Genomic DNA, 26,894 nt, shown 5'->3' with positions numbered 1-26,894 from the left:
GCCAGCATGAATACTGCTCATTGTATTTTTATTCTTTTATCAGCTGCCCTTAGAATCCCAATTGGTCTTAAAGGGCAGAATATAAACTCTAGGAAATGAAATAATAAAAATAAAAACTTTCATATAAAGAAGTGCCCTAATTACTGGGCACAGATTTTTTTTTATGCAAGTACATAGAAAACTGCATATGACAAGTACTATCTTTTAAGAGGCATACCCCATCTTCTCTCACACAAAAGAATGCCTCTTCTAAGATGATGACTATTATGACACACACATACATTGTCTAAAACCAAAATGTTTTGCTTCAGAAGTATTGTCTTATTCATATGTAAATGTATATGATTTATACAGATTAATCAACTAAATCTCACAGTAAATTAAGTAAGACTGCAATGCTATGCACACTTACTGGGAATGAGTCTCAATGAACTCAGTCGGACTTACTTTTGAGTAGACATGTATAGGATTGCACTGTCAGTCTTCTTTAATCGACACCCCTAGTTTGCACTCACAGTGGCTTCTGCACTCTGCATCTACAAACAGAATCGAATTGTGTCCTTTGTTTAGACCTACAAAGTGTAGTAGCATTTTTTACAGCCATCTAGCTTAAATCACAGTCCAAGCAATCACTTTTAGAATTAATAACTTTATTAAACCATTCTTAAAAATATCACACTGGCATTTCTTTTGTGTGTGTTTCTGTGACGGGCAGGTTGCAGACCTTTCTATGGGAGACTTGTTGTTGCATACCACAGTCATCTGGCTCAACCCTCCTGCATCACTTGGGAAGTGGAAGAAGGAACCTGAATTGGCAGCATTTGGTATGTGTGTGTTTTTCAAAAAGAGCAAATTGTATTGTTTCATCTAGAACTTAAACCATGAAACGTAAACTTCCCAAGGTCACAACTGCTGGGATGTTTCCTGTCCTTCCAGGTTAGTGGTTTAGTAATAAACAGGAAATGCAGCCAGAAGTATTAAAAAGAAGTAGTGTCTTTGAGACTTGTATGAGAACCATGGGTTTATAGGGTTTGGCTGCATTGGACACAATCACCACTACATCTGTTCCTGAAAATTATCCTCTAGTAACTATCCTCTAGTTATGCTGTGGGGAAGCTCCACTAAAAGTTGTCAAACGTTCTTGGGAAATGAATTACTAAAATATAACTTTGCACTCAGATACTTCAGGCTGTTGGTGTTCTTTGCTTGAGAACTATTTTAATAAGCAAAAAAGGTTGTATGTTACTGTGTATTATGTTTTTATACCTAAAATAGGTTTATTTAAACATGAGGTTTATTTAAAAAAAGATGCTAGAAAATGTAAAATAGGTGGCTGTAGCCACTACCAGTCAGTTCCTCCTTCCATCCTCAGTGTAAATCCATCAGTGTAAATCCTATATTCTGCCTTTATGTAAATGTTGATATTGGGGGCGGGGGTTTCCTAAGCACACTAGTTTGACAGAATTAACAGTTTGCCTCCAGACAAACTAGGAATGCATGACAATTTAATACGATTAGTAATAAAGCTCTTTGAAGTAACACATTGGCTTCATAACTCTGAAAATTCATTAACTGAATTTTGTCCATTTTGAATCTATGAGCTACCATTGTGGTAACTGCTTACAGGAACCTTATTTAGACAAGAAAATTAAGTGGCAGTCCTTAAACTGCTTACTGTAGAGTAATCCCATTAAAGTGAATGGAATAACAAGTGGCTTTATGATAACCATGTAAAATGCCTGCAAGATTTTTAATATCAAGCTATAACTAGAACACTTGTACAATAAAGTATAGTAATATAGCCTTGATTGTTAAAATAATGGTATGTTATTGATTATTTCTTTTGCCAGTACCTATTCTAAACAGTAGATATTACTTCAGTACAGATGGGCCATCCATATGTTTAAAAAGTGGTGTCCTTACTGTTCTGCATTCACCAGAACGCCCCCCGCCCCCCAGCAACTATTCCTCAGTAGGACTTATCTGTTTGGGGCAGGTGCTTGAGGATACATTTACCACTCTAATTCCTCACCATTCTCCATTCCTTTGAATTAGTAGCCCACATTCAGTTTCCCTTCTACACAGAAAATTACTGATTTTCTATACATTTTAATCTCTCTAGTATTCAAAACTGCCGTGGTCCTTGTATATAAAGATGGCTCCAAACAGAAGAAAAAGTTGGTAAGTTTATCATTAATGAACATAGCCTTAAGGGAGGATTGTAGAACCTCTTTCAACCTGAGGGCTGCATTCCATTTCAGGGAGGTTCTCAGCGGCTGCATTCCAGTGGTGGGCAGGGCCAAAGGCAAAAGGGGTGGGACCAAAAATACTAGCATATTTTAGTGGAAAGCTCTTACTGCCTTAGAAGAGGCATTACAACCTTTCTACAATGGGGAAAAACTGCCCAAAAGCTGGGAAACCACCAAACGATTGGTGGTTGAGGGGAAGGGGGCCATCTGGGGAACCCCAGAGAGGATTTGGCCCCCAGGCCCGAGGTTTGGTACTGCTGAGCAAAAGGGTGGTTGCCACTGGCAAGCAAGTGCATGCAGCTATGAAATCACGAGTGCAGTCTGGGCTAATAACATTGTGTCTTAAAAATTGAGCAAGAGGACATTAATATCAGGGGTAAAGCAAGCCCATAGGGGTTGGTTCTGTCAACCTTTCTGTCTCTAACGCTGTTGGGCAATGTTTTTTCTTCAAGTCCTGATTTACTGAAAATGCCTTTGTACGTGTTTCAAAACTCTAGTGTGAAATGAACAATCAGCATTACATACATCCAATATAATAAGCAATGTTGTCCACTCCTCCCGTAATCTAGGGTGGATCGCATAGGGCTTCAATTTATGAAGACTCAGACCCATTCCGTTTCCGTCACATGATCCCTCTAGAAGCTCTGCAAGTTCGAGCACTGGCAAGTGCAGGTAACACTGAAATTTGCGTTTGGATGTGTTTTCATTTTATTTTACTGTAAAACCTTTCTGTTTTTCAAAATATTCAAGGCAGCTGTCCAACATATGCCACCTTGAATGCCATTTTTTGGTAGAAAGGTAGGACACAAATCAAATCAAATAAATATGCCTTTTGGTTTGGCAAATGTGGCTGTTAGTTCAAATTCTCCTGGAATTAAAACTCATCGTTTGGCATGGTAACCTCTATATTAGACTCCTTTAATGAATTCTATGCAGGCTACCCTTGAAAAGGTTTTGGAAGCTATAGTTGCTCCAAAAATGTAGGTGTCGTGATTGAACTGGTACAAGTGAAGGATACATACAATAGCAGTGCAAGAACGTCTACATTGATTATCTTCTTTTTTTCTGGATCCAATTTAGTTGTGCATGTTTTGACCTTAAAATCCCACCATATAGTCCTTCTTGTGCTTTTAGATTTTTGAGAAGACTCTTTTATGAGTATCCTGTCATTTAAATGCAGTGGATGGCTATAAAATCTAGTGTGCAGGGAGCAGAACTGCGCTGTTTGGTGAACTGCCAGAAGCCCAATTCTGCAGAGAAATGGCATGTGAAAGTGACTTCCCACATGCGCCCTGTTTCTCTGCAAAATTGTTGGGATTTCAGTGGTAACTACGGCTCTGGGGGGAAACAGGCAGGGGTGTGTGTGTGCATAAACGGCCATCAGTGGCTGCATCTGGAACCTGTTTTGGTAGTGATAACCTCATTTTGCAGTGCCCTACTCCTCACCTCGAGGGGCTGGACTTGATGGTCTTATAGGCCCCTTCGAGCCCTACTATTCTATGATTCCTCTCTGCTGGCACTTAGGTGGCAGATCAAGACTATTTTATTTCAGCATGCCTTTTCCAGAATGTTAGCTAATAACTTTAAAATGGAGAAGCATTTGCTTAAATTTTTGCCCGGTTGCATTTTAAATATTGGATTTGATATATCAAATTATTATTTGATATATTATGACTGGATTGTGTGTGTGTGTGTGTTTTAAACATTGGTATTTATTATAAGCCACTCCAAGTTATGCTATTCAGAAGTCCATACACTGAATAAATTAAAGTTTTGTGAATCACCCAGAAAGCTTTGGCTATTGGCAATATAGAAATGTAATAAATAAATCAAAATAAATCATTACCCTTCAGTAATCCTCTGTCTCATGACTTACACCCTCATCTGCAGGGAAACAGCTTACTCTGCAGTTGACTCCCATTGCTCTAAAGTCACTGCAAAAGACTCAGTGGAAACAATGGAATACTTATTGATCAACTGATTATATTTTAGCCTTCCCAATAACAAAAAGTTCTCTAGGTGGATTACATGATAAAAGAATAAAAACAGTTCACAATAAAACAACAACAACAATCAGCACAGGAAATAACATATAAAATAAATAAAAGCAGCCATCCAGCACTCTGTAAGATCTAAAATGTAAAAGCCTAGGAGAAAAGGAATGTCTTTTCCAGGCACCGCAAAGATAACAGTGTGATATCAGGCAAGCCTCCTTGGGGAGAACATTCTATATTCAGGGTGCCACAACCAAGAAGACCTTCTGTCTTGTAGCCTACATCTTGTCCTGAGAATAATATGTTATAACAGTGTTAAGGAAAATGGTGTTTATTTCATAGCTTTTTTCATCTCTTTTAATCACCCGGACATGTTGCATGCTCGCTCGCTCGCTCGCTCGCTCTCACACACACACACACACACACACTTTTCTAAAAAAAAGACTTCATTTCCTACATATATAAGATAAATGTAAAACTCAAACTGCCAGATGCAATAAGAGATGAGTCCACAGCAGTAGCCTTGGCTCAGACGGACAGATTGTGTTTCCAATATGGAAATTGGTTTGGATTGGCATTGATGTTCATCTGGCTTTTTCCTGACTGTAATACACTTGCCGTGTTGTTCTGCATGTCAGTCTAAACAAATGCTTTTTTCTGATCAAAATTCCAGAAACTGTTAGCATGGAGAGCAAATAGAGTGATATGACACTTTTTAAAAAGTATATGAAACAAGTATTCCTGATATGAGCTACCTGTGTGCACTGCATGTGGCCTGGCTATAAGATTCACGACTATGAGAGATTAAGCAGCACCAATCAGAGGAGCAGCATGAAACCCTAGTACAACTAGCTGAATGGTTCTGTGACAAGTGAAGCTACAGTTCTTTTCTCTATTGTGATGCAACATCGAATTGAGGGTTCAAGAGTATGACTTCAGCCTTGCAATGTTGTCTTTGAAACCACAGAACAAGTAATAAAATATTAATTCATAGCAGCAGCCTTCACTGTCCTCTTTTGTTCCTCTAAAATATGGATTGTGTATTCTGAGGCTTCTCTGCAATCACCCAAACCCTCATTCAAGGCAGTTTATGGAAGCTTCCGCTCACACAGACCTAGTGAAACTTGCACAGGGCTCCCTTCTGTCAGTCACAGGCGATGGCAGTACTTGCCAAGAAAATTGGAAGAAGGTTTTTCACCACTTACAGTGAGCACAGCACAGCTCATGAACTTAAGAGGCACAACAGATAATCCTTCTTCCACAACAAGTTGCCCTTTGTATCTTAGGTACTGGTTAATTGTCCTCTCCTGCCTGGGAGGCAATAATCCATTTGGTCTTTCCTTTAAGTAGCATCAAGTAATGAGATATTAAAAGACAATATAGTTCCTCCCTGCAATATTACCCATATGATAACACATAAGGCAGGGGTAGAGAATGTGTGGCCCTCCAGATGTTGTTGGACTCCAAGTCCCAAGGCTATGCTGGCTAGGGCTGATGAGAGTTGCAGTCAAACAACATCTGGAGGGCCACATGTTCTCTGACATAAGGCCATAGTCGCAGCAATGCCAGTTGCTTAGAGGATAATTCCTGGAAATCTTTTCAGCAGGCTTCCTTTGAGTCAGGCCCTTAACCAACCTAAAACTTGGGGTGGGAGCCAAAAACGTGGCAGGCTGGGTTCATCTGGTTTGCAGGCCTTTTAAAGACACAATTGTAAACTGTTTTTAATTATTTGTTTGTTAAAAAAAATGAGGGGGGCAAGAAAATTTAGGGGGAGTAACTCCCCACCTGAAGGCAAAAGGAGAAGGGGACGGCAGAGGATGAGATGGCTAGATAGCATCACCGATGCAATGAATATGAACTTGAGCACACTCCGGGAGAGAGCGGAGGACAGGAAGGCCTGGCGTGCTATGGTCCATGGGGTCACAAAGAGTCGGACACGACTTAACGACTGAACAACAACAACTGCCCACCCCCACCTAGCTCCAGGCCTGCTTTGAGTGTGCTCTTTTATGCAGTTACAGGCCTTGCATAAGTATTCACCCCCTTTTGACTTTTCCACATTTTGTTGTGTCACAGCCTGAAATTAAAATGAATTTAATTAGGATTTCTTGTCACTGATCTACACAAAATAGACCATAATGTTGAAGTGGGGAAAAAATCTACATATTTTACAAAATGATTTACAAATAAAAAACTGAAAAGTCTGGATTGCAAAAGTATTCACCTCCTTTCTTGTAACACCCCTAAATAAGCTCTGGTGCAACCAACTGCCTTCAGAAGTCACATAATTAGTTGAATGGAGTCCACCTGTATGCAATTCAAGTTTCACATGATCTCAGATTAAATACACCTATTTCTGGAAAGTCCCAGAGTTTGTAGGAGAGCATATCTAAACAAACAGCATCATGAAGACCAAGGAGCTATCAAAAGAAGTCCGGGATAAAGTTCTGGAGAAGCATCAAGCAGAGTTGGGTTATAAAAAAATATATCCCAAACTATGAATACCCCCCAGAGCACTGTTAAATCCATTATTGCGAAATGGAAAAAATATGGCTCAACTGCGACTCTGCCTAGAGAAGGCCATTCACCCAAACTCAGTGACCGGGTAAGGAGGGCATTAGTCAGAGAAGCAACCAAGAGGCCAAGGGTGACTCTGAAGGAGCTGGAGAGATCCCCAGCTGAGATGGGAGAAACCATCTGTGGGACAACTATCACCTGGATGCTCTACAAAGCTGGACTTTATAGAAGCGTGACGAGAAGAAAGCCATTTGCTGAAAAAAATCCAGATCAAATCCTGTTTGGATTTTGCTAAAAGGCATGTGGGAGACACAGCAAACACGTGAAAAGGGGTTCTCTGGTCTGATGAGACCAAAATCAAACTTATTTGCCTTTCTGCAAAATGCTATTTGTGACTCAAAACCAGCAGTGCTCATTGCCCGGAGAACACTAACCCCACAGTGAAGCATGGTTGGGCTGCGTCATGTTGTGGAGATGCTTTTCATCGGCAGGGACTAGGAAACTGGTCAGGATTGTGGGCAAGATAGATGCAGCCAAATACAAGACAATTCTAGAGGAAAACCTGTTTCAGTCTGCAAGGGACCTGGGACTGGGGCAGAGATTCACCTTCCAACAGGACAATGACATACAGCCAAAGTTACACTGGAGTGGGTTTAAAAACAAGAACCTGAATGTCTTAGAATGGCCCACTCAAAGCGCAGACCTTAATTCGATTGAGAATCTGTAGCAAGACTTGGAAACTGCTGTTCACCAATGGTCCCCATTAAACCTGACTGAGCTTGAACAATTTTGCCAAGAAGAATGGGCAAAAACTGCAGGATTCAGATGCGCAGAACTGGTAGAAACGTACCCCCAAAGACTGACAGTTGGAAATGCTGCCAAAGGTGCTTCTACCAAGTATTGACTCGGGGGTGTATACTTATGCAACCAACAAATGCCAGTTTGTTTTTGTTCAATTAACTTTTGTGTCACAATAAAAATATTTTGCACCTTCAAAGTGTTAAGTATGTTGTGTAAATCAAATGGTAAAAATGCCAGTTAAATCCATTTTAATTCCAGGTTGTACCACAACAAAATGTGGAAAAGTCAAAGGGCAGTGAATATTCGTGCAAGGCACTGTAGGTACATATGGAACCATACTTAGGAGTACTAAGAAAGCATACTTGTCTTCCTGTTGCAACAAACCATGAGGCATCACTGTTGCACATTCCCAATATATTTCATTGTGGTTTCAATGGGAGCTCCATGCAATCCACCCTGAATTTAATGGAGACTGCACTGCGGTAGTTCTCAGCCAACTGGTTGTTCATAGCGCTATGGAGACACAGCATTATCTGCACAAAGGATTCTGTGTACTTAGGAGTATCTGAATTTCATTGTCTTGAGAGCTGTTTACCATGACAATTGGCCCCATTTTGTGGAAGGTCTCCACCAATAGCACCAGCCACTGCCAAGCATATGCAGTCCGGATGTGGTGGTGCTTGATGTGATGGGACTGATCAACATGGTACATACAAAGTTTTTGCATATTATGGCCTTTGCATGGAGTCATCATCACATGGAAATCTTTCCAACAGCTTCCTCCTAGACGCTGTTATATTTGAAGCAGCCCATATTAAGGCATTTAATTTTAAACAAACTAATTTTCACAATCTCACATTACTTTTCTGAAATCTACTCAGTCGATATACCAGTATACTTCAGTAAATAATGAATGGCTTGAAGTGGCTTCAAAAAACCCCCTATTTCTTTCTCTAGATGCAGAGACCAATTCTGTCTGTGAGATCGTTCATGTAAAATCTGAGTCTGAAGGCCGGCCAGAGAGGTCATTCCACCTTTGTTGTAGGTAAGGGAGTGCCACTTTGACAATATGTATACCTGACTCTTTTAAAGAAGCTTGTGGCAACTTTTATTGTAAGCCTCTCTGAGAGCCATAGTTAAAGAGCAGTCAACAATGACTAGATGGATGAATAAAGAATGTGGATGAAAAGCTGGGTATAGATCTGGATGCTTTCTTTAGTTCCCACTTCTGCCACAGACTCTGCATGGCTTTAAAGTTACTCTCTGCTTTAGTCCTCAGTCTGTAAAATTAGAATAATGGCTTACCTGGCAGGATTCTTGTGAAGGTGAACACAATAAAGATTATAAAGCACTCTGCAAAACTATGCTACAATTTAAGCTAAATACATGAAGTACAAATACAAGGTCTGTTGCTAGCTTGGTACCTAATTGTGTGTTCGTTTTTCTTTACAGTTCTCCAGAACATAGGAAGGATTTTCTGAAGTCTGTGCATTCGATATTACGTGACAAACACAGAAGGCAGCTTCTTAAAACTGAAAGCTTACCTTCATCCCAGCAATATGTTCCTTTTGGAGGAAAAAGACTGAGTGCTTTAAAAGGTGCACGGCCAGCTATGAACAGGGCAGGTACTGTAGGGTTACAGCTTTTCAAGATCCCGGTAACCCGATCACCATTGTAAGACACTTCTGAGTTCTTTATTTATACAAAATGTTGGGTGATGTTTCTTATTCTGCAGGAACACAGACCTCACCTTTCTTTTGACATGCCTTAAAAAAGAACCTGTCCATTCCTCAATATTTGCAATTGGAACGAAGTCTTTTCAGTTTCATTAGATGTGTTATCAATAAGCAAATAAAGTGTGTAATTAATAAGAATGTAGTAAGGTATGTACGTTATACATGGGAGTTCTTAGGTTGCTTCACAGCTTATGGCAGACATATTTGGCATGTCTGCTATTTCTCACATGGTGAATACTATCATGTTTGTAGGGGAGATACATTCCTAAAACCACACAGCAAATGCGTCAAGAAGTCATATCCAATAGCAATTTTCTATCTATAGCCGATCGTATGTTCTTTCCGTGCACACATACGCATCTCCCCTTCAAATGTTATGGCATTCACAGCATGACATGCAGCATTCATGAAAATACATGTTTTCACCATAAGCAACCTTGAGAATAATAGAGGTAGAAAGGATATAGGGCCCTCAAGCACAAGGCAGGACTCTTCCTTGGCTAGATGTTTCAGTCATAATGGCTGTCAAGTTAAAAGTGAACTTTGGAGCCTGGTTACGTGCCAGCAGGAGGAAAGATATAAATTGTGTCCTGTTATCCTATAGCCTGAAGAGCAAAATTAGAATTCCCAGAAGGTTTATAAAACTTGGCTTGTCTGCATAGGAAATGTTGGTGTAAAAACTTTCCACTTTTCTTGGCAGTTAGTCCCCAACTAATGTAAGATGAAAAAATATCTAGAAGCCAAATTCTTAAAATTACCACATTTAATAAATTGTTTGTAAAAGCATCTGGGATTTTATTTTTGTGTGTGCGCAGTGTCTGCCCCAAGCAAGTCTCTTGGGAGAAGGCGGCGGCGACTGGCTCGAAATAGATTTACCATTGACTCAGATGCTGTCTTCGCCAGTAGTCCTGAGAAAGAGTCCCAACAGGCATCCAACAGCAAGGATACTGACCTCTGGGTAGAAGAGCAGTTTGACCTCGGTCAGTATGAAGAACAAGAGGACATAAAAGAAACAGACATTCTCAGCGATGACGATGAATACTGCGAGCCTCTGAGGAGTACGATGGTTGAAAAAGAACTTCAGGAGCAGTTGCAGGCGGCCTCCATTACAAGCAACCAGCCATACCGAAGAGACAAAGTCCGGTGCGCTGGTGGCACGCACGCATCCAGAATGGCTCAGTTAAAGAAACAAGCTGCTCTGTCTGGAATTAATGGCGGTCTGGAAGGCAACAGTGAAGAGGTCATCTGGATTCGCCGTGAAGATTTTGTACCACCAAGGAAACTGAACACTGAGCTTTAGGCCCATCACTTTCTTGTTAGATGGTAGGCATAGATGTGCCCCCGACCCACCCATACACATTGCGGAGAATGACCCTTTAGAATGCACACTTGCACATACAGTTTGGCAGCTAAACTGGTTAAAACCACACAGCCTCTCTCCTTTCCCTTTAAAGTAATGTATAACAAGGAGAAAAGAGCAAAGCAAAATTTGGAAATGGAATGAGCTTGAGTCCTTCTCTGTACATGACCAAGGGCTTTATTTATTCTAAACTAATCAGGGGCTGCATATTAAAATGGGATGCATAGAAATTACTAGAAAACACATTGCTGTGGGTGTTTTTTAAAAAATATATGCAGCAAATTAGCTTAAGTGATAGCACAAGCAGCAAATGAATTTTATATGTGACATGTCAATCATGGGTTCATCTTAAACAAGGAAGCTGCAAGTCAATAAGGAGCAAGTCTGTATAGCTGCAGCATTCCTGATGCTTTTCCTTTTAAAACTTCAGAGAGTCTTACCCTGATCCAGCACAGAAACAGGCCTCTGTGCATGGACTTTCCTTCTTTTGGGGGTACCACAAGTGGAAATGGTGTTCAGCGGAGTAAAAAACGTGCATCCAGCACCCAGGGGTATGCATGAGGTGGACCTGCGCTGCACATGCACTGCTGAAAGGATGTTTGCCCTGTCAGGTCTGACTAGTTCAGTCACTGTTGGGGGGGGGGGGTAGTTTGGATGGCAGTGGGCTAGAACCAGGCTTCCCTTTCCCCTAACAAATGATCAGTACTGACAGTTCCAAACATCCGATTGGTTGGGAAGATACTTGCATGCAGTAGCATTCACAAAACTTATGTCACCAAGCGAGGATCTCTGGATCCAGTGACATGATGTATATTTTTAGGAATGTGTGAGGAAAAATCTGGAATTTATGTTGTGCTGAGTTCTCTTTGGTCTGTAGCTAGTCTAATGTCAATGTTGGAAGTTCTAGTTTTACATAAAAATTATAACAATGCCAAATTCTTTTTTTAATTTGAAAAAGATAGATCCAAATTTAACACTTGAGAAAGATATTTTTCTGTATTTTACCTGAAATGCAAGGGCACAAAGGGATGGGAATTTTACAGTGTTAGGCTGCAATCTTAAACACACTTACTAGGTAGTAAGTCCCATTGAACACAGTAAAACTTACTTCCAAGTAAACATGCATAGGATTGTTCTGTTTTGTTCCAAGTTAATATGTAAAAACAACCCTTTTAGAAAGGGTTGGGGATGTTCGTTTTCTAGTATAGTTTTGAACTGGAAACTCTTAAGGATAATCTTTTTTGCTGTGTCTCTCTTTTTGTAAAATAAAAATGGTCAGCTGTACATATTTGAGACTGGAATTGAGTTCGCAATGTCAATAAATAGCTGAGAAACCAAGAAGGTTAAATTAATCCCTGCTGTAATTCTGTTGGAAGTGGCTGTATTGCATCTAAGATGAGTTTGATCTTCTGTGGTTGATGAACTTAGGGCTCAGGAAAAATTAAAACATTTACGGCCAAAAAAAACTGACCTCATCCCATTCGTGTCCTATGTGAAATTAGTATACATTATTACTTGATTTCCTCTCCACTGCTATAGAATATGAACAGTGTTCTAAACAAGCAAACCTCTTTTCCATTTTAAACTTCTTATTTAAACATCTATAACAGGGTAAAGATGCAACTAAAATCTAAAGATTTCCAAATAATTTTTAAAGCACTTTTTTTCTTTTTAAATATTTATATGGCTTTCCCATTTTAGTTTCAGTCTGCAAAAAAAGAAAGTGGGGGGAGTTTGGGTTTGGGTTTTTTTTTTTGAGGGGGGATCATTTTTGTATCTATTGATGTTTGACACATTAGTAGGTACACTGAAAACCTAAAATTTTATAGTAGCTGTAAGGATTACATTTTATACAATCAGCTGTGGCTATATTTTGAGATGTGAGCAGAAAATGTTACCCAGCAGCAGCATCCGCTGTCTTGTGTCCCAGCCAATATTGGAGCCTCACCTGTTTGATTCTCAGTGCACTATACTCAGTGTTTTGAAAGTTTTATTCTCTTAACTTTTGCTATCTTTTAATTGTTTTCTTTAAAAAAAAAAAAAAAGCTTTAGCAAGGTTTCTATACCCTGTATATCTCACCATATTTAAATTCAAGTCAGTTGTTACCAATTTAATAGACATGACAATGTTTTAGCTGTCCCTAGTGGAATACAATAAGCCTGTGAAATGCTGGACGTCCTGTGCTTGGAGGGTGCCATTGTTCTTGTACATAATGTCATGACCTGTCAATGTCAAAGGTTCTTATATATTTCTTTTATAAGCTGAAAGAAGGTCTATTTTTATGTTTTTAGGTATATGAATGGAACGTTGTAAATGCCTGTCAAATAAAATAATACTGGAAAACATTGGAATAGCATTGTCCTGGTGTTTGTAGCTATCCTGATTTGTTTCACTACAGAGTGCTGTACTTGCCAAACAAAAGAACATCAGACACAATCCAACCACATTGATGTACTTTTTAAGACTCACTTTGGCTGTTCGCGCAGCACGTTAACCCACACTCTTGTCACTTAGTGTGTTGTGTGAACAGCCCCACGGTGAGTTCATACGTCACGATAAGCCACTGTGAGAATAAGCCAGTGTGGGTTGGTTTGCTCACTAGCCCATGTCACTCCCACAGATGATTAGGCGCTCTGCAGCTTGCCGTGGCTTGTTTCCCCTTTAGTCCTCCGGCACGTATCCCAGGGCCTTTGCCGCCTCTCAAGTGAAACATTTTACAGCCACCTCCCCTGTCCTCTAAGCACTCCCTATCCAATATCCCTTTCCTATGTCTTGAAATTACACTTGAGAATTACACCTGCCCCCAAAGCTTCTTCAGCCGCCGCCTTCAGCTCCACCACCACTCCACTTATTGGACAGGCATGGCCAGGGGACTGTAAGCAGCGCCTGAAAAAGAAGCTTTTGGGGCAGGTGCATTTTCTGCAGGAGTCTGAAGCCAATTTCTGATGGGGTAATTTAGAAAACAACCGTTCTAAGCAAGCATGTAAATAAAGACAGTATGTGCTGAAGCGGTGATTCATATCTGCAGACATGCGCAAGTGTAGCAGGGGGAAATAATAATTTTAAAAGGAGGTCGCTGTCAGGAAGCACCAATGTGCAGGAGGTAATTCTCAGGTGTCATTTCAAGACATAGGAAAGGGAGAGGGGGATATCGGTATGCTGGCCTACTTTACTAACAACAGTAGTAATGAAGCATGTAAATAGCAGACAGGCGAATGTGCACACCTGCAAAGGATCGGAAAAAAATTTAAATATTTTGATCACAAAAGATTTCAGGAACTTCTCCAGTGTCATTTCATAGCAATGTTATTGGCACAGAAGCAGAGGCATTGACATGGGAAAAGACAGGGGAGAGGTGGGGCGGCACTAGCAAGATCGTGAGAAGTGGTTGGAATTTTCACCGCTCTTTCCGGGTGTCTCTGTAGCTTCATACAGCTTAACTTTGTATTTAATTTATTAAATACAAAGTTAATTTAACTTGATGCTTAATTTTGGCTGAGTAGAGCCCATAGTTTCTCTTTTGTTTTCAGTTTCAACATATATCTGCTTGTCAGTCATCCCATACGTATATTTCTTAAACACTACAAGTCTTCTTATATGGGCATTGGGTTTCTTGCTGATCTGGCGCTGATTCAGCACTGCACATCAGTCTCTGCTGAGAGCTTAAATTGCGCTGTCCTCTTATGTGGTTTATGAAATGATACAATGTCCTGTAGAGTACTGCACACCACTATTGCTCTTTTTTCCCATCCTTAAACTGGGCAGGCTGGTCCTCTGTCTAAGCCTTGTGAACAAACAGGAGACAGGCATGGGCTGTGGATATGCGTTGAATCATCTCTTTCATGCTTCTTAACAGCTTATCTTGTCACTTTGCCTCATTTTCTCAGTCCTGTGTCCATGAGTTCTGACATGCTCCTCTTTCTTTCCACAATAGCCTCCCTGGCTCCCTTCATCAAGCAACCTTTTTCCTCTTTAGGAACCTCAAGACTTGCTTCACAGGCCTAACATACGTTACTACTGTGGCAGGGAACCAGTTCTGCATTAAGTCCCACACCGCTCTTGTAACACCTACAAACAGAAAACATCAGGTTAGTTACAGCCACAGCTACTTTCCATACAAGTGTCACTCATCCTATTTTCCCCATTTACAAACACTAGTGGCACAGCCTAGGGTTGAACGATGCTGAAATGTCTCCCAGACTGCAGTGGTATTGTATTAGGTCTTTCCTGAATCACCATGGCCCACATTGTCTGTACCTCCACTCCCAGCTGAGTCTCCTTATACCACCGTTACCACTCACTTTATCATCTCCTTACCTCTTTCTCCATTTCCACGCTTCTCCTTGGGGAACTTAGATTGCCTACCTGAGCTCACAGACTGTACGGGAAGTAACTGCAACACATCTTGACTCTAAATGTTAATCAGCAAACAACTCAAAAGTATTGAATTGCCTGTTCATATCCACTTAGTTAATTGGCAACTCCCTGCTGCATATGTGAAGGAAGGAGGGTTTTGTTGGAAAAAGCAGGATAACTGACAGCTTATGATAAGGGGACCCCTAAGAACCTAAAAAGAACTTTGCTAGATCTGACAAAGAATCCATCCTAGTCCAGCATGCTGAGGCTTCTGAGAAGGGCTGGCATCCTCTTGGGTTTGCTGGTGATATACATCAGCCTTCCCCATCTTGGCATCCTGCAGATGAGTTGGACAGCTTCCATAATCCCTCAGCCAGCATAGCTGATTGGGAGACTATGACCGTTGTGGTCCTCTTCTGCAGGGCGCCAGGTTGGGGAAGGCAAATATACATTCTAACCGAGTTTCATCAGCGGTGGTTTTAAATAACTTCCGAGGATCCTGAAAAGATGTGATCTTCCGGATGCTTCTTTATTCTTTTAACTGATCCTCTCATTTTTGAGAAATTTGCTCTTTCAAAATGTTTGGCGTTCTTCATCATTGGCATTAATCTGGAGTTATGTGGCTAACATAAACATTTTTTTAAAAGCACTTCACCACAGGCTGATTATTAAATCCATCAACCACATAAGGACAATCGTGATTTAAAAGGCAGTCTTAATGATAAGAGGGTTACAAGGTAATTATCAAGTAACTTGCACCTGATCCATCACGCGAATCATGTCTTTTCAGGTGTTTGCCTTGGTTCACAGGTGCTGTGGATGACATTTTGATGAACAATGGGGAATCTCAGCACATTTTCACTCCCACTTTCTCAGACTAGAAGCTGCTGTTTTTCTTCAGCTGCTTTGAAAATGTGTTATTTCATCTGTTTAAAATGAAATCTTTCCAGATTTTACTCTTCGGTTGAATTAATCAATTAAAGAGCTGTATCAGACCAGAGGTTCGGTTAGTGCCCCCAATCCAAAGTTACACACATAGGTAGGCAAGTCCCCTTTCCTGACAGCAGCCCGCTCTGCTACCTGATGCACCACCTGACATGCCTTTCCTGAAACACAGGGCAATAACACCCCAAAATGCAAAGCCCTAGAATATATATGCAAAGACATGCACAGGTCCAAATGAGGTCTTTGGATTGCAGACTGTTTCCGAAGATGGCTAACCAGATGCTTGTGGGAATGGTCACTCTACACCTTAAGGCACACCTAGAAAGGAGTGGATTTCTGAACCCTTGCCTGTCTGCCAGTGACACTACGTGCAGTTTTAGTCCAATTGAAACTTCAGTGTTAACAATGGGCAGGATCCAGTTCCAATAATCCACCAGCTCTAAACACCTTACGCTACTGGAAATTACCACTAGCTAGTGCAAAGGGAAAGTAGTGCTTGCTAGAGCGATCCAAGAAACGCCCCTAAACTACCACTTCTGGAATGGGGCAAATCCACAGGGCTCCCTTCTGTGACTTCCACTGACTTATCCCATTCTGGAGGTGGGAAGTTGGTAAAGTTTCTGGTTGCGCTAGCAAGTGGTATTTTCGCATTGCACTAGCAGTCTTTCTCGCTAGCACGGTGACAATATTGGATAATACCCAATGCTTGGTGAGCTCATCTGTCATTGTCTTTGTTTAACACTCTTCCTTTTTAATGTGAAAGGCCTAAGTATTTAATTGAAGTTCAATCTGTGTTAGGTGCCAGGGGGCTCAAACCAGGATCCCCCAAGTATCAGGTGCTGGATCCCTGCTCTGTGCCCAAAGGACAGTGATGGAAGGAAAGATATAGAGACAGCTGGAGCTGCGCCACTCACACAGTAGCCCAGACTCCTCCTCCCTTGAGGAACTGAGTGACACCAGAGAGCAAATAGTGTGCTGCTGTCTGACATCAAGCTCCCGTATCTGCTGCCCTTCTGTAGTGTAGACAATTTACCACCTAGTAAGGCCGCTGCATTATCTCTCCACCCTATGAGATAATGGTTTGCTGCTTGTCTGAGGTTCTGGAGAAATGTCTTAATAAACAGCTTTACCCAACCTGGGCCCTCAGTTTTGGACTTCAGCTCCCAACAGCCCCAGCTAGCATGGTCAGGAATGCATGGAGTTGTAGTCCAAAACATCTGGAGGGTACCAGGTTGGAGAAAGCTGTCTTAAAGTGCCTTTCTTAGCAGCTTTCATTATTGGAGTATTTCTTTTTTGAAGGGCTACAATAGGGGGGTTCTCTGATCTTGCATGGCCCATCTTAATTTTCCTTCCACATTTCTTTATATTTATGGGATTTAGATAGGTTGTCCAATAACAATGTTATCTGGGCAGCTCACAAACATAAAATAATAAAATGCAATATTAAAATTCAGTAAGCATAAAAGAGCAAAATGCAGCATAAAACTGTCAGCAAACCAGTTTCACAGCATAGCTAAAATATAGAACAGCTAAGCATGGATTAAAAGTTAAGTTAGGCCTCAGAAGATTAAAAAAAGGTTTTGACCTGGCACCAAAATGACCATAAAGAAGGCACCGGGTGAATCTTTCTTGGGAGGGTATTCCACAATTGGGGTGCCACCACCGAAAAGGCCCTCTGCCTGATAGTCACCCACCTTGCTTCACCTGCCAGGGAGACCCAGAGCAGGGCCTCTGAAGAGGATTTCAAGGGTCATGTAGGAACATATGGGAGATGGTCATTCAGGTTACTGTAAGTGTGCATGGGTCAGCTAACTGAACTGCTCAAACACAAAACAAAATCTCAATGCAATTTTAACTACAGTGTGATATTTTGTAAGCACAATTTGGCGAAACTGAATGAAGAAACCTGCGGTACAACTGTGAATGAATAATACTACCGCTACACACACACACACACACACACACACACACACGCTTGCTGTAACAAATTAAAAATCACAGAGTAGATCAATGAAATTTTAAGCCATGAAATAAGGTTGGAATGCATTTTGCAATGTTATGTTAATTAACTGTATGCTAATCTTTTCATAATAACTGCATCTATCAGAATGAATGTTTCCTAGCAGCTTTGTGTAGATATATCTTACCCACTGATTTGTTTGCAAGCAAAATATGAAAGGTTGAGTTTGTGTGTAATATGTTGTGCAGTATTTTGAGCTGTATATCTGTGATGCAGGAGTGCTTTTAAATCTTACTGACCTTCATCAATACCGGATTTGTTTAAAGTTAACCATGGTGTCCCGTCAAAACTCCTTTTTCCCTGTGTGTGAATGCAGTTATGCAAATCCATCACTATTTTAACAAAAAGAATAAAAAAATCAAAACCTGCGATTTCAAGAGAAGAAAGTTTGTGTCTGTGTCCAAAGATTATCATCAGGAAAATCAGAACAAAGTGAAATTCAAATGAATTGTGACAAGGAGAGTTGATGAATACATACTCTAAATTGGCCTTGTTTTAATGGCTACTAAAATCTGGGCAAATACAGATTTTAAAGCTCTGGAAAATAATACTGGTCTAAAACACTTGGGAGCGGGGGGACAACTCTCACTGGTAGATATAAAAAACTGGTAGATATAAAAAGTTGTAACGAGTATAGTAAGTAATATGATCTGAATCTTGCAACATGACCTTATGAAGGATCTGCAGGTATTAGGTTTAGAACAGGGAGCGAGCAATCCTACAGCCGCTAGACAGAGCCTAGACGGCCATAGGATATGTGGTTTTCCAGGAACTCACCTTGGAGCTCAGGCTCTGGTGCTGGTTCTGGGAGAACTGGCCTTCCCCCCTTCCACGCTGCCTTGCAGGCAACACAGAACGGACCCACACTCTGCGCTTGGAAGAGGAGTGTGGAGCGGCCAAAATGGGGTGTTCCAGGAGGCATTCCCGGGTGGGGAAGGCAGAAATGCCAATACGACACATCCTATGTGTCGTCCAGCAGCCTCCTGCACCGCTCCACCTTCCCACAGCTAGACAGCTGAAATCGGCTGTCTAGCCGCAAATGCAGGGCAGGAGAAGCTCAGAGGGAACGATCCCCTCTGTGCTTCTCCTGCCCTGCATTGGAGAGGCAGTCGCCTCTGAGTTTGGAGGCAGCTGCCTATCCCCATAGGATTGCGCCCTTAGTTAACCCTGTTACTAAATGACGTCTAACTAGGTTCCCTCGAGGAACTTATTCTAGCCCAGTGGCATTTCTTAAGGTTTTTTTTTTTCTTTGAACATCTGACTCCCATGCCATAGCACAAACCACTTTTGCATAGTTTCAAAAACAGCGGGCTGGCCTAACCCCCCTCCCAGGCTCACATACTCCTTCTCCAATGTGGCCATGAGGAGAAGTTTAGAATTTTTTGCGTCAGTTTTTTTTTTATTAACCACAGTTTGCCATGTCATCTGAACCTGGACAAGTTGTGTTTGATCTTAAATATGGTTAGTGAAAATAAGTCACTTTCAACTCATTGTTTATGAAGCTAGCTTGTGGTCACTAACCATAACTATGTTTAACCACAGTTTAGGTTTCGGGTGGCATGCTAAACTGCAGTTAAGCTGTTCTTGTAATGCTCAGCCATGGCTTAGCATTATTTCTGAATGCAGCTATGTCATACATCTGGGGGGGAGTGTGTGTCAGTAAATCTAAAGCCCCTGTTGGACTGAAGGAACCTATTTCACAGTTGTTTGACTCCTGGATATTGTTTATATTTTAAAGACACACAGAACGTATAGTAAAACAAAGGATGGGAGGGATTACTGGGATCACCTCAGTAATGATTCTGTAAACACGGTTGTGGTTTGTCACAAACTTTAGAATGGATTGTCAAATTTTCATCTAGGTTGTGATATTCAGAGCATCGACAAGCTGATGAAGTCATTGATCCAATAGCATACTGCAGGCCTAGGGGCATCCTAAGCAAGGGCTGGGTATCTGACTGAGCAGGAAAATGTTGATGTTTGTTGGATTGGGCCCTAATTGGGTTTGGACGTGTGTGGATATGAGTTTTCATAGGCAACACGCAGCTTATTTTCATCAGTTACATGAAGCGAATGGTGAAGAGTGTAATGAAATATACATATAGACTAGGGAGATCCACCCTGTTAAGAATCTGAGTTAGTAAGGTAAGAACTATACATTTTGATTGCTGGAATATGAGCAGGACACATGTACAATGACTAACATGCAATGTGAATACATAAACTAAATTTGATGCAGTGTGTACTTCTGGGAGTATAAGTTACAACCCTTTTGTTCAACTTTTCTGACTTCATGGATTTATTGGGTGTAGTGATTTCATATTTTTATTTATTTATTTATTTATTTATTGCGTTTATACCCCGCCTTTTTTCCTCTTGCAAGGAACCCAAGGCGGCTGACATTATCCTCCTCCTCTCCATTTCATCCTCACAACAACAACCCTGTGAGGTGGGTTGGGCTGAGAGTCTGTGACTAGCCCAAAGTCACCCAGTGAGCTTCCATGGCCGAGTGGGGACTAGAACCCGGATCTCCCAGCTCCCAGTCCAACACTCTTGCCACTACACCACACTGGCTCTTACTTACTTACTTACACACTGGCACGTTACTTATTATACTTATACTTATTATTATACTTATGTAACTTCATATGTAAAGAATAAAGAGATTCTCAGTACAACCCTATGCATGTTTAGACAGAAAAGAAGTCCTACAACTCCCAACATTCTGGTGGGGGAATGCTGGGAATTGTAGGACTTTTTTTTCTGTCTAAACATGCATAGGGTTGTACCCCCAATGACACTTATTAATGAGATGACTTGGGAACATTTCTGGCCAGAAGATGGTGCACCTGCCTCAGAAATAAATGTGCTTTGTAAAAATAAAAAGCAATACTATTTGGATTTTGATCAAAACTGAATTAAAACATAGAGTCACTCTTGGTTATTTAGATGCTGTATTTACTGGTTGAATGGAATATGGATAGATACCAAAGAACCATTCCTTTGAATTTTATGTCATTTAATCACAAAAAAGCGATTTCAAGGGATGAAATTCAGATTTGTTTTCCATTTGACAAAGATTAAAACTTTTAATTAACTCTCTAATACCTCCTTTAGGAATTGCATATCTTCCTAGACTTTCAACCACTAATCACAAAATGATCTAATCATGTTTGAGGTGCTAATACCCATTTAAAGCAGCAGACAACTTAGGAACATAGGAAGCAACCTTATAGCAGGCCAGACTATTTGTCCATCTAATCCAGTATTGTCTACTTTGAATGGCAGTAGCTCTCCAGAGTTTCAGGTAGAGGTTTTTCACATCTTCTACCTGAACTTTTAAAAGATTCCAGGGATTGAACATGGGATCTTCTGCATAGAAAGGATACGCTCTGCCACTGAGCTACCATTGGGTGGTCCCAGCACTACTGATAAAAAAGCACTGTGTAGCTATTCCTTCTTTCCCTCTTAATGGGTTTTCTGGGAAAACATGAGAGGGTTACAAATGGAAGATGCCAGTATTTTGACCCCCCCCCCCCATAAAATTATGTGAATGAAGCAGGGTGATTGCTCAATAAAAGTCTCATCTGGAAGCCCATGATTTAGTTGTTGGGGGGGGAGGGTGAAAAAGAAATTTATTATGAGTCAATACAGGCCTGAAGAATAAGAAGACAAATTATGACACCTATTGAGGCTGCAATCCTAAGCACACTTGCCTGGTAGTAAGCTCCATTGAACTCAATGGGACTTACCTCTCAATTGGCAGGCATAGGATTGCACTGTAAAATGGTTTGTAGATTAAGATCCATGCTTGATGTTGACAAAGTTAGACATACACATCTTACATTACCTGCTCTCAGAGCTGGGCTGGAAGTTTTAAACAGCTAAGATCTATCCATTTTTCCCAAGGTTATCTTTTAGAACACGTAAGAACGTAGGAAGCTCCCTTATACTGTGTGAGAATATTGGTCCATCTGTCTTATTCAATATTGTCTACTGCACTTGACCAGCAGCAGCTCTCAAGAGTTTTCAGGCAGGGGTCTTTCCGAACACTACCTGGAGATGCCAGGGCTTGAACCTGGGATCTTCTGCCTGACAAATATTAGCTATTTGCTTTATACATCACTATTTTGCAATAGAAATTTCAAGTGCATCCCCCTCCCAATCTGGATCAGGCCCATAGCGGGGGGAAAGGTTTAAAGCCTCCTACCCACACGCACTAGGGGCCCAATCCAGATCGGGGGCCCTGTACCTACTCTAGACCAAAAATGAAAGAAATACATAGCTGCTACCTACGTCTTTGAAGTCATGTCTGTTTTAGCCCTAACATCAGATTGTTGCTCCTTCTAGCTCAGTACTGTCTAAGCGGACTGGCAGTGGCTCTCCAGAGGTTCTGACAGGGGCCCTTCCCAGCCTTATCTTAGGAAGCTGCCTTATAGTTGCTCCTCTACCACCACTGAGCTACAACACATCAGGAATTGAACGATTATGTCAACGTATGGAACCATTATTTCTCTCACGCATGCGTGGCAGTCTCAGGAGTACATGAAATACTGTCAGAAAAACTTGGGTCGCTTTCCTGCTCCTCCTAAGGCTTCCTTGGGTGGGCAAGCTGACATGGTTAAATCCAAGTCCAAATTCAAGGGCAAGAGCAGTCTAATGCAGGGTGACCAACAGTCTCTATATTTAATATTTCAAAAAGAGTATTTGAGAATGTGCAGCCTTCCCCACTGCTGCAGGAATGTTACATGATGAACTGCCCATTTCCACACAACTGTTAAAACTACAGAAGGCCTGCCCAGGTTTGCCTCTGTTGAAGAAACAGTGAACATCTGTAGATTGCCTGTAGGACATGTGAGCAATGGAAATCTCTCATTGAAGGGGTGTTCTTTGGAAAGAAATCTTACCCTCTGGGACAATGTACAGCAGGCTTCCCCAACTTTGTGCACTCCAGATGTGTTGGACCGGCTGAGCATCCTGGGAGTTGTAGTCTAAGACCTCTGGAGGACACCAGGTTGGGGAAGGCTGCTGTACAGTGCATTCCCTGGGAATGATTGGCCATGCAAAGTGAAGCCTTTGCTCTAACTCACCCATTTGGAACTCTCTTTGTTTTGTTTAAAATATGGTAACTGTCTTAAACACTGAAATATCAGAACGAAGGTTAGTATTCAGGTTCATTCCCAGATCAGTTTTCACACCCATCCTAAAGGAGGGCATCAGGGCAGAAAAGACATATACCATGCTAGCCCCATTCAGGTGTCCACCTGAATATGTGAGGGCTAAGTGTGTGTAGGGGAGTGGGAGCGGGGGGGCCTGCATGCAACCCTGCCGCTCACATCCCCATGCTTCTCTTCAGACCTTCTCACATTCAGTGTGTTGGTCTGTAGCTTATGGCTTGTTCCCTGTTACGAAACTGCCAAGATTGTTTGTTTTGTAAAGCTGAATGTACTGTCTGCACTCCAGGCAATATATTGTTTGCTATCTTGGTAAGAGGACAAACAGACGTTAATAGACTTGTCTGATTGTGTATTGAGAGTTTTACTAATCAAATATATCTCATAGCAAGCTATGAGTGAAGCAGAAGTCATTTATGCCGTACTTGAACCAGGGCAGTCTGGAGCCAAGCACAATTTGTATTCAAGTATCATCCATTACTCAGGGAACTAATCGGCTTTTCCAACCACCTCCGCTATTTTTTCACTTTAGTTTTTCCATCTCCCTCTACCTGAGACACATGATGACTGGGGACAGTACTGGCTCATCTGTTAGAATGTTTGGATATTTCAGATTGTACAAGAAGTTGGAAAATGACCTCCAGTTTCAAAGCACTTCTGTTTTACCTTCTTTCCAATAACTCTTGGACTAAGAATCCTACAGTGTTAAGTCAATCTACAACCAGCTCTTGTATTTTGAGCAATGGGAATGTGATGGAGTTGCTGCTACACTAAAAGAGCTAGACAAATTCATGACTGAAAAGGTATGGAGTTAAAGTGTATGGAGAGTAGAAAGAAGGTACCCTGTGGAAGAAGTACCAACTAGCATAGAAGTTTTGTATTACCATCCCCATGTACCACCCCTACTGCTCTGTTAATATGTTGGGACTAGCAGCCATGAGTTGTATCCAACTGGTGTCGCTCTGCTGATGGAAGGTTCTTGATCCAGCAGAGGCTTCATAGAATCATAGAATAGTAGGGTTGGAAGGGGCCTATAAGACTGTCGAGTCCAACCCCCTGCTCAGTGCAGGAATCTAAGTCAAAGCATCCCTGACAGATGGCTGTCCAGCTTCATCTTGAATGCCTCCAGTGTGGGAGAGCCCACCACTTCCCTAGGTAATTGGTTCCATTGTTGTATTGCTGTAACAGTCAGGAAGTTTTTGTTGCACTTCCTGTACAGGGCTTCCTGTAACTTGAGCCCATTATTCCATGTCCCGCACTCTGGGATGATCGAGAAGAGATCCCGGCCTTCCTCTCTGTGACAACCTTTCAAGTACTTGAACAGCGCTATCATATCTCCCCTCAGTCTTCTCTTCTCAAGGCTAAACATGCTCAGTTCTTTCAGTCTCTCCTCATAGGGCTTTGTTTCCAGTCCCCTGATCATCTTTGTTGCCCTCCTCTGAACCCTCTCCAGTTTGTCTGCATCCTTCTTAAAGTGTGGTGCCCAGAACTGGACACAGTACTCCAGATGAGGCGTAAGTGCTGAGTAGAAGGGAACTAGTACTTCATGTGATTTGGAAGCTATACTTCTATTAATGCAGCCCAAAAGAGCATTTGCCTTTTTTGCAGCCACATCACATTCAGCTTGTGATCTACAACAATTCCAAGATCCTTTTCGGTTGTAGGATTGTTCAGCCAAGTATCCCCCATCTTGTAACTATGCATTTGGTTTCTTTTTCCTAGGTGCAGAACTTGGTATTTATCCCTATTAAATGTCGTTCTGTTGTTTTCTGCCCAGCGCTCCAGTCTATCAAGATCACTTTGAATTTTGTTTCTGTCTTTCAAGGTATCAGCTATCCCACCCAATTTTGTGCCATCTGCAAATTTGATCAGCATTCCCTGCACCTCCTCATCCAAGTTATTAATAAAAATGTTGAAGAGCACTGGGCCCACGACCGAGCCCTGCGGTACCCCACTCATTACCTCTCCCCAGTTTGAGAAGATCCCATTGATAAGCACTCTTTTAGTCCAATTCTATAGCCATCTGTGGATCCACCTGATAGTTGTTTCATCTAGCCCACTTTGAGCTAGTTTGCTAATCAGGATATCATGGGGCACTTTGTCAAAAGCTTTGCTGAAGTCGACATATTATGTCCACAGCATTCCCGCAGTCCAGAAGAGGATCAAAAACTGAGATCAGATTAGTCTGGCAGGATTTGTTCTTAACAAATCCATGTTGGCTTTGAATAATCACTGCATTGTTTTCAAGGTGCTTATATATTGATCGCTTTATAATCTGCTCCAGAATTTTCCCAGGGATTGATGTCAGACTGACTGGTCTGTAGTTCCCAGCTGCCCACAGGAAACCCACAAACAGGACATGAGTGCAACAGCACCCTCCTGCCCATGTTCCCCAGCAACTGGTGTACATAGGCATACTGCCTCCAATACTGGAGGTATCATATACCATCAGGATTAGTAGCCATTGATAGACTTCTCCATGAATTTGTCCAATCCCCTTTTAAAGCCATCCAATATGGTGGCCATTACATCTTGTGGAAGCAAATTCCATAGTTTAACTATGCGCTGCATGAAGAACTACTTCCTTTTATCTAGCCTGGATCTTCTGCCAATCAGCTTCATGGGATGAGTCCAGGTTCTAGTATTATGAGAGAAGGAGAAAAAATGTTTCCCTATCCACTTTCTTCACACTGTGCATAATTTTGTACAGCTCTATCATGTTGCCCCATACTTGTCTCTCTTCTAAGCTAAACAATCCCAGATGTTGTAACCTTCATAGGGGAGTTGTTATCAGCAGAACAAGGAATGAAGGGAGCTAAAGGAAGCTCTGCAGCCCCCCCACCCTGTACCACCTCCCATGCTCTTCAGAAGGGTCCACCAACCCTGTGGAGCAGTTTTAGTGAGGTGTGGTGTGCCTCCTTCCTTGTTCCACTGATGGAAGCCTCTCTACAGGATCAGAGCGTTCCATCAGTGGAGTGACACCAACTGGGTATAGCCCTGTGTCAACCTTCCCCAAACTGGTTTCCTCCAGATGCTGGCTTGGGATAATGGGAGTTGCAGTTCAACACATCAAGAGGGCATCAAGTAGGGGAAGGTTGTCCTATGTTACTTTTTACTTGAGCATTGAATGTGCTGAGTCAACATCCCCATCATTTACAAAAGTACTACCACTACTCTGGAAAGCAGGTGTCTGGAAATGGAATAAAAGGAAGAAAAACATTTGGTGTATTGGCTTTAATTTGCTGGCATTTCATCCTCATCTCTAGCCACCATGCCATAGATGAACCTGGTATGTGGTACAAAGTAACTACAATTCCTACGAAGTTAGGAATTTTGTTACTCACTGTTCCATTCTAGAGTGTTCCAATGCTCTCTTTGAATTACTATGAGGTTGGTATTAAATAATTATTGGTCACAGTAGTTCATCTCGTTGTTTGTAACCGCAGAGTATGCAGTATAGTATAGCCCCTAACTTCTCCATATGCAGTAGAAGATAAATATTCTGTCCTTGTTTTGACCAAAGTAACAACTTGTTGAGTTGGGGATCATTCTATTATAGTAACCCACCCTTTTTTAAAAGGGAAAACCTCTTTTCTTTACCTAGTCCTGCTGTTTCTGACTGCATTTTTTAAATGAATAAATGAACACACCCTTTTTGAGAGGTAGACGAGAGAGAAGTCTGGGTGTATCATGCTTTGTAAGTTGAACCTTTCTATTCTAGCCCTGGGGGCGGTGGAGGGG

The 26,894-nt window shown here is 41.6% G+C and overlaps 1 protein-coding gene across 1 annotated transcript in view; it reads left to right on the top strand.

The window, feature by feature from the left end:
* Positions 1–12,726, top strand: part of TIAM1 (TIAM Rac1 associated GEF 1) — a 252,285-nt gene extending 239,559 nt beyond the window's left edge. The window contains exons 24-29 of the mRNA XM_084843614.1: positions 716–824; positions 2,123–2,181; positions 2,819–2,921; positions 8,519–8,606; positions 9,014–9,186; positions 10,113–12,726. Of these exons, the coding sequence (XP_084699740.1) occupies positions 716–824; positions 2,123–2,181; positions 2,819–2,921; positions 8,519–8,606; positions 9,014–9,186; positions 10,113–10,597 (1,017 nt within the window). The 3' untranslated portion in view covers positions 10,598–12,726. The remainder of the gene's footprint in view (positions 1–715; positions 825–2,122; positions 2,182–2,818; positions 2,922–8,518; positions 8,607–9,013; positions 9,187–10,112) is intronic.
* The last annotated feature ends 14,168 nt before the right edge of the window (positions 12,727–26,894 follow it).

The sequence above is a fragment of the Heloderma suspectum genome, chromosome 3 (genome assembly GCF_057233095.1).
Source record: "Heloderma suspectum isolate Gila_16-S chromosome 3, 16-S_ref, whole genome shotgun sequence".
Lineage (NCBI taxonomy): Eukaryota > Metazoa > Chordata > Lepidosauria > Squamata > Helodermatidae > Heloderma > Heloderma suspectum.
Note: the sequence above shows the minus strand (reverse complement) of the source record. Positions and strands in the feature narration are given on the sequence as shown.